Source organism: Carcharhinus amblyrhynchos, chromosome 26, assembly GCF_965287045.1.
Source record: "Carcharhinus amblyrhynchos chromosome 26, sCarAmb.v2.hapA, whole genome shotgun sequence".
NCBI lineage: Eukaryota > Metazoa > Chordata > Chondrichthyes > Carcharhiniformes > Carcharhinidae > Carcharhinus > Carcharhinus amblyrhynchos.
The window spans coordinates 43,255,023-43,263,706 of NC_137349.1; the positions used below are offsets into that span (position 1 = coordinate 43,255,023).

Here is an 8,684-nt window from a genome sequence, read left to right on the forward strand (position 1 = left end):
GGTGGGGGGGGGGGCTGAGACAGCAGCGCCCAGGGTTGGTGGGGGGGGGGCTGAGACAGCAGTGCCCGGGGTTGGGGGGGGGGGGGCTGAGACAGCAGCGCCCGGGGTTGGTGGGGGGGGGGCTGAGACAGCAGCGCCCGGGGTTGGGCGGGGGGGGGGGCTGAGACAGCAGCGCCCAGAGTTGGGGGGGGGGGGGGCTGAGACAGCAGCGCCCGGGGTTGGGGGGGGTGAGACAGCAGCGCCCGGGGTTGGTTGGGGGGGGGGGTGAGACAGCAGCGCCCGGGGTTGGTTGGGGGGGGTGAGACAGCAGCGCCCGGGGTTGGTTGGGGGGGGTGAGACAGCAGCGCCCGGGGTTGGTTGGGGGGGGTGAGACAGCAGCGCCCGGGGTTGGTTGGGGGGGGTGAGACAGCAGCGCCCAGGGTTGGGGGGGGTGGTGAGACAGCAGCGCCCGGGGTTGGGGGGGGTGGTGAGACAGCAGCGCCCGGGGTTGGGGGGGGTGAGACAGCAGCGCGCGGGGTTGGGGGGGGGGGGGCTGAGACAGCAGCGCCCGGGGTTGGGGGGGGTGAGACAGCAGCGCCCGGGGTTGGTTGGGGGGGGGGGGTGAGACAGCAGCGCCCGGGGTTGGTTGGGGGGGGGTGAGACAGCAGCGCCCGGGGTTGGTTGGGGGGGGGTGAGACAGCAGCGCCCAGGGTTGGGGGGGGTGGTGAGACAGCAGCGCCCGGGGTTGGGGGGGGTGGTGAGACAGCAGCGCCCGGGGTTGGGGGGGGTGGTGAGACAGCAGCGCCCGGGGTTGGGGGGGGTGAGACAGCAGCGCCCGGGGTTGGGGGGTGTGAGACAGCAGCGCGCGGGGTTGGGGGGGGTGAGACAGCAGCGCGCGGGGTTGGGGGGTGTGAGACAGCAGCGCGCGGGGTTGGGGGGTGTGAGACAGCAGCGCCCGGGGTTGGGGGGGGTGAGACAGCAGCGCCCGGGGTTGGGGGGGGTGAGACAGCAGTGCCCGGGGTTGGGGGGGGGGGTGAGACAGCAGTGCCCGGGGTTGGGGGGGTGAGACAGCAGTGCGCGGGGCGGGGGAGGGGGCTGCGAGACAACAGCGCTGGGGAGTAGGGAGGGGTAGAGAGACAACAGCACCTGGGGGCGGGGGTGGGTGGTGGTGAAAGTTGGAGACAGCAGTAACAGGGAGTGTGGGGAGGAGGGGGGGAGACAACAGCTCCTGGGGTGGGGGCGGGTGGAACAGCAGTATCCGGGGGGGAGGGGGAGACAGCAGTGTCCAGGGTCGTGGGGGGGGGGGGTGGTGGGAGGGATATACGTTGTGCCATTGGTGCGACGCAGCATGGTTTCATGAAGGGCAGGTCATGTTTGACTAATTTGGTGGAATTCTTAGAGGACATTCCATGTGCCGTGGACAATGGGGAACCTGTGGAGGCATTTCACAAGATGCTGCACCAAAGACTGCTACATAAGATAAAGGTGCACAGTGTTACGGGTAATGTATTAGCATGGATGGAGGATTGGTAAACTAACAAAAAGCAAAGAATGGGGGCAAATCGGTGTTTTTCTGCTTGGCGATCAGTGACTAGTGGTGTGCCTCAGGGATCAGTGATGGGACTGCAATTGTTTACAATTTACATCGATGATTTGGAGTTGGGGACCAAGTGTAGTGTGTCAAAATTCGCAAATGACACTAAGATGGATGGAAGAGCAAAGCGTGTAGAGGACGCTGAAAGCAATGGGATATAGGTAGTCTAAGTGGGCGAGAGTCTGGCAGATGGAGTACAGTGTAGGTAAATGTAAGGTCATCCATTTGGTAAGAATAGCAGCAAAATGGAGTCCTATTTAGATGGTAAAGTGGTAGAAAATTGTAGCAAGTTGCTGTGCAGAGGGACCTGGGTGTCCTTGTGCAGGAATCTCAAGGAGTTGGTTTGCGGGTGCAGCAGGTAATTAAGAAGGCAAATGGAATTTTGTCCTTCATTGCCAAAGGGATGGAGTTTAAAAATAGTGAGGTTATGTTGCAGCTGTATAAGGTGCTGGTGAGACCACACCTGGAGTACTGTGTACAGTTTTAGTCTCCTTACTTGAGAAAGGATATACTGGCACTGGAGGGGGTGCAGAGGAGATTCACTAGGTTGATTCTGAAGTTGAGAGGGTTGGATTATGAGGAGAGACTGAGTAGACTGGGGCTATACTCATTGGAATTCAGAAGAATGAGGGGAGATCTTATAGAAACATACAAGATTATGAAGGGAACAGATAAGATAGAAGCAGGGAGGTTGTTTCCACTGGCGGTGAAACTAGGCATGGCCTCAAAATAAGAGGAAGCAGATTTAGGACTGAGTTGAGGAGGAACTTCTTCACACAAAGGGTTGTGAGTCTGTGGAATTCCCTACCCAGTGAACCAGTTGAGGCTACCTCATTGAATGTTTTTAAGGCAAGGATAGATAAGTGTTTGAACAGTAAAGGAATTAAGGGTTATGGTGAGTGGGTAGGTAAGTGGAGCTGAGTCTACGAAAAGATCAGCCATGATCTTATTGAGTGGCATAGCAGGCTCGAGGGGCAGATGGCCTACTCCTGCTCTTGGTTCTTATGTTCTTATGAAAACAGCACCTGGGGGGTGGAGGGGAGTAACAGCAACACCCAGGGAGCGGGGGGAAAACAGCACCTTTTGTTGCGGGGGGGTGGGGAGACAGTAGTGCCCAGTAGAGGGGAGGGGGAGGAGACAGCAGAGCCTGGTGGGGGTGAGGGGGAGGAGACAGCAGCACCAGGGGGTGGGGGACAGCAGCGCCTGGGGGGGTGGGGGCAGAGACAGCAATGCCTGGAGGGTTGGGGGAGGAGACAGCAGCACTCGTGGGGGAGGGAGGCAATATGCCCGTTGGGGAGGGGATGGGAAGGAGAAAGCAGCACCTGGGGTGGGGCTGGGGCAGCAATGCCCAGGGAGTGGAGACAGCAGCTCCAGAGGGTGGAGGGGAGACAGTTGCACCTGGCGGGGGGGGGGGGGGGGGGGGTGCGGTGGAGACTGCAGCACCCAGGGGGCTGGGGAGACAGCAGCATCCAGTTTGGGGGAGGGGAGCCTGGGGCAATGGGGGAAGCCTGGGGCGGGGGAGGGGTGTGTGAGACTAGGGTGAGGTGTTGAGCCAGGTGGGAGTGGGGAGCAATTTTTTATTGGAATTATTGCCAGCAGGAAAGAAGGGGCAAGTGGTTGGATCAAAGAGTGCTGATTCCAAAATTAGATCCCAAGGGAAGAATTATTCTTAGACCTTCGAAAGACTGTCAAAAAACAATGTTCGACAGGATCTTAATGCATTTTGAATTTGTGTGTTATCTTTGCAGAAGTGATACTTATAAATTCACTTTACAGGGTTTTTGAAATGAAAGATTTACATATGGGAAGCTCATCACATGAAGATCTGCCATTGCTTTTCCATTTATTGCAGCCTGAACCATATCCACCCCTGAATATGGAAGGGAAGCACACCATTCAGGAAGGGGAGAAATCATATGTGTGTTCTATCTGTGGCCGAGCCTTCAGTCGGTCATTCAATTTGGAGAGACACAAACGAAATCACACTGGGGAGCAACCCTATAAGTGTGGGGACTGTGGGAAGGGATTTAGCTATCCTTCTGAATTGGAAACTCATCGACGTAGTCACACAGGGGAGAAACCATTTGCCTGCTCTGTGTGTGAAAAGCGATTCAGTCAATTGTCCAGTTTGCAGACGCACCAAGGAGTTCATACTACGGAGAAGCCGTTCACTTGCTCAGTGTGTGGGAAAGGCTTCATTCGGCCAGCTTACCTCGAAATCCATCGGCGTAGTCACACTGGAGAGAGGCCTTTCACCTGCTCTGTGTGTGGGAAAGGATTCACTCAGTCCTCCCACCTGATGACACACCAGCGGGTTCATACTGGGGAGAGGCCATTCTCTTGCTCTTTGTGCACAAAGAGATTCACTCAGCTGTCAAGCTTATTGGCACACCAACGAGTTCACACAGGAGAGAGACCATTCACCTGCTCGGTGTGTGGAAAGGGATTCAAAACCTTTCCCAGGCTGGAAACTCATCAACGTAGTCACACTATGGAGAAACCAGTCATCTGCTCCCTGTGTGGGAAGGGATTTAATTGCCCAGCTCACCTGGCGATTCATCAGCGCAGTCACACTGGGGAAAGGCCTTTCAGCTGCTCTGTGTGTGAAAAGAGATTCATTTGTTCGTCTCACTTGATGAAACACCAACGCATTCATACTGGGGAGAGGCCTTTCAGCTGCTCTGTATGCAGGAAGAGATTCAATTGTGCATCCTATCTGGAAATCCACCGACGCAGTCACACCGGGGAGAGGCCTTTCACCTGCTCTGTATGTCGGAAAGGATTCGCTTGTAGCTCCAATCTGCTGACGCACCAACGGGTTCACACTGGAGATGGACCATTCACCTGCTCTGTGTGTGGGAAGGGTTTTAAGACCCTTTCCAAGCTGGAATCGCATCGACACATTCACACCGGGGAGAGACCGTTCACCTGCTCTGTGTGTGGGAAGGAATTCAATTACCCATCCCAGCTGGAAACTCATCGGCGCAGTCACACTGGCGAGAGACCATTCACCTGTTCTATATGTGGGAAGGGATTCACTCGATCGTACCATCTACTCATTCACCAGCGAGTTCATTCTGGGGAGAGGCCGTTTAAATGTTCTGTTTGTGGAAAGGGATTCACTTGTTCACCTGACCTGCTGAGACACCAGCAAGTTCATGTCTGATGATACCGAGTGGATTTTGCTGCTCTTGTGAATCACATCCAGGACTGAACCATGTTTGCTCCGACAGTGGGGCTTGGTTTCTGCTGATGTGAATAACCGTGAGAATGGGGCTGGATTTTAATATTTTGGATTTAAGTCCAATTATTTAGCTTTGTTCTAAACATACAATGTGTTGAATCATTTCTGTCTTCCAAATAAGGCGAGCTGCAGTGACCCTATAAGAGCCACTGTTTCAGACCCTTAAATCAGTGCTTTTACTGAAATGATACTTCCAAACTTCAATCTTTGATGCAAAATATAAACTTCAGTTTTGACTTTAAAAAGTCTTGAACAGTGCTAAGTGCTCTTTGCTGACAATTCCTGTTTGTAGTATGTATATAAATGATTTGAAGGAGAATGTAGGTGGTCTGATTAGTAAATCTGTGGACAATACAAAGATTGGGGGAGCTGTGGGTAGTCAGGAGGATTACCAGAGGATACAGCAGGATAAGCTGAAGACTTGGGCAGAGAGACGGCAGTTGGAATTTAGTCTGCACAAATGCGAGGTGATGCTTGTTGGAAGGACTAATGCAGGAGGGAAGGATACAGTAAATGATAGAACCCTTAGAAGCATTAGAGAGATCTAGGTGTACAGGTGCACAATTCCCTGAAAGTGGCAACACAGGTGAATAATGTGGCATGAAGGTGTATGGCATGCTTGCCTTCATCCGTCGGAGCATAGAATATAAAAATTGGCAATCACGTTGCAGCTGTGTAGAACTTTCGCTGGGCCACAGTTGGAATATTGCATTCAGTTCCGGTCACCACACTACCAGAGGACGTGGAGGCTTTGAAGTGCATACAGAAAAAGTTTACCAGGATGCTGCCTAGCTTGGAGGGTGTTAGGCATGAGGAGAGATTGGACAAACTTGGTTTGTTTTCACTTGAATGTTGGAGGCTGAGGGGAAACCTGATAGAAATTAACAAAATTGTGAGAGGCATGGATAGAACGGATAGTCAGAGTCTTTCCCAGGGTAGGAATGTCAATTAGTAGGGGACATAGGGTTAAGGTACTGAGGGGGAAAGTTTAAACGGGCTGTGAGAGACAACTATTTTACACAGAGGCTGGTAAGTGCCTGTGCGCTGCCATAGGAGATGGTAGAAGCAGATACAATAGCAACGTTTAAGAGGCATCTTGACAGATACACGAGTAAGCAGGAAAAAGAGGGATGCAGATCACATGAAGGCAGAAGGCATTTAGAAAGGCACCATGTGTGGGTGCGTGCTTGGTGGGCCGAAAGGGCTGTTCCTGTCCTGTTCTTTTTTCCAGCTTCCTTGTGTATTACACACTCAAGACCCTCCTTTACCCACCATTAAAGGAAGCTTACTGGGAATTGAATAATTGAGGCCCTAAAAGGTTGGTTTAACAGTCCCTTTTGCACAAGAATAACCTCAATAATACAGAGTGAATTGAATCTTTCCATACTTCATTTAGAAGTATGCCAGCAGGAGGTTAATATCAGTGACAGCAATGAGATGTTATCTGTGAAACATTGTACTGCAAATTTGGGTGGAAAATAGTATCAGAGGATTAATTTACCCCTATAGGGAAGTAGCCTCACTGGGACACAGAGATAAGTTTATGAAACATTTTATAAACTTGATGGCTGAATGACAAGCAACTAATCTTAAGTAATACAAATGAGGACTATCATTCAAAACAAGTGATTTAGCAGAACTTTGATCTGAAGCAGAACAACTTCATGGCTACACAAAGTAATCGTTCTTTATTATCCTCAAGTATGATTACAGCTATATCATAGGCAAATAATTAACTAACCCTGTACCTGACACTAGTTTGAAATGCTGATAATTTATTTTAAAGAACAGTTATTGCAGCCAGAGCTTTAACCATTGATCGTTGTAAACCTAATCACTTGGTGCCCACTTTAGGCAGCATGGTGACACAGTGGTTAGCATTGCTGCCTCACAGCGCCAGGGACCTGGGTTCCATTCCCAGCTTGGGTCACTGTCTGTGTGAAGTTTGCACTTTCTCCCCCTGTCTGCGTGGATTTCCTCCAGGTGCTCCAGTTTCCTCCCACAGTTCAAAGATGTGCAGGTTAGGTGGATTGGCCATGCTAAATTGCCCCTTATTTTAGAGGGACTAGCTAGGGTAAATGCATGGGAATATGAGGATAGGGCCTCGGTAGAATTGTGGTCAGTGCAGAGTCGATGAGTTGAATGGCATTGTAGGATTCTATGATTCTAAACCTAAGATCTTACAGCCATGGCCCAAGTTGGAGAAGACACCTCTTACTCTTAGAGTAATTTATAATACAGAATGAGACGATTTGCCTGTCAAGTCATGCTTACTCTGTAAAGAAAAGTCCAGTTAGTGCCACTCCGCCAGTCAGCCCCTGCAACCCTGCCATTTTACTTCCTTCAAGTATCCATCCAATTTCCTTTCGAAATGGGAACATAGTAAGAACATAAGAATTAGGAGCAGGAGTTGGCCATCTGGCCCCTCGAGTCTGCTCCACCATTCAATCAGATCATGGCTGAACTTTTCGTGGACTCAGCTCCATTTACCCAGCTGTTCACAATATTGTTCAAAAATTTATCTATTCTTGCCTTAAAAACATTCAAAGAAGTAGCCTCAACTGCTTCACTGGGCAGGGAATTCCACAGATTCACAACCCTTTGGGTGAAGAAGTACTTCCTCAATTCAGTTCTAAATCTGCTCCCTCTTATTTTGAGGCTGTGCCCCGGAGCTCTGGTTTCACCCGCCAGTGGAAACAATCTCCCTGCTTCTAATCTATTCCATTCATAATTTTATATGTTTCTGTAAGGTCCTCCCGACTCTTCTAAATTCCAATGAGTATAGCCCAAACTACTCAGTTTCTCATCATAAGCCAATCCTCTCAACTCTGGAATCAACCTAGTGAATCTTCTCTGCACCCCCTCCAGTGCCAGTATATCCTTTCTCAAGTAAGGAGACCAGAACTGTCCACAATACTCCACTGTGCTCTGCACACTTTGTTCTACCACTCATCTTAGTATCATTTGCGAACTTTAATATGCTACACTTGGTCCCCAAATCCAAATGATCTGTAAATCATAAACAGTTGCGCTCCCAGTACTGATCCCTGAGGCACACCTCTAGTCACTGATTGCCAACAAAAATTAAATATTTATTTGCACTCTTTGCTTTTTGTTAATTAACTAGCCCTCTATCCAAATATATTACCTATATTGCCGTGTTCTTTTATCTTAAGCAGCGGCCTTTTGTGCAGCACCTTGTCAAATGCCTTCTGGAAATCCAGATACACCATGTCCACTGGTTCTATGTTGTCTACCATGCTCATGACCTCAAAGAATTCCACTAAATTAGTTAAACATGACCTGCCTTTCATGAACCTATGCTGCATCTTCCAGACATTTCTATCCAGATGTCTCGCTATTTCTTCCTTGATGATAGAGCCAAGCATTTTCCCCACTACAGAAGTTAAGCTAACTGGCCTATAGTTACTTGCCTTTTGTCTACCTCCTTTTTTAAACAGTGGCGTCATATTTGCAGATCATTGATTGTTTTCACTTCCACCATCCTTTTGATGTGCAGCACACTTGTTTGTAGATCTGACAGGTCTTCATAACTCCTTTCAGGCCTGTCTTTTCCCATTGCCCAGACCTATTCAGAGTCTGCAGCATGGCCACTGGAGCCAGAGCCCCACAGCCTGAGCTGCCTTGTGGAAATTTCCAGTGTCTCTGTTTGCACTGCATGACATAGGTCTCTGTATGGGCTATTGCTGCACACTTTTCACTTCTTTGCCCTCGTCCATTGCTTGGACTTGATGTAACTTGTCGCCATCAGGCACAGAGGTCTCACTTTGGAGGGATCTTCACCCTTAAAATCAAGGACCTGGCTAGAGGGTAATGCACACAGCAGTCCCATATACACACACACAC

General features: G+C 50.3%; 1 protein-coding gene across 3 annotated transcripts; it reads left to right on the forward strand.

Moving 5' to 3' along the window:
• The first annotated feature begins 1,308 nt into the window (after positions 1 to 1,308).
• Positions 1,309 to 8,070, forward strand: LOC145358714 (uncharacterized). 3 transcript variants are annotated; one of them, XM_080212949.1, is made up of 2 exons: positions 1,309 to 1,480; positions 3,350 to 8,070. In XM_080212949.1, exon 2 carries the CDS (start codon positions 3,360 to 3,362, stop codon positions 4,737 to 4,739), a length of 1,380 nt encoding a protein of 459 aa, XP_080069075.1. In that variant the 5' UTR covers positions 1,309 to 1,480; positions 3,350 to 3,359; the 3' UTR covers positions 4,740 to 8,070. The 3 variants fall into 3 exon arrangements, with proteins under 3 accessions (XP_080069075.1, XP_080069077.1, XP_080069076.1); XM_080212951.1 differs by having other exon boundaries at positions 3,426 to 8,070; XM_080212950.1 differs by having other exon boundaries at positions 1,309 to 1,464.
• Positions 8,071 to 8,684: the final 614 nt, after the last annotated feature.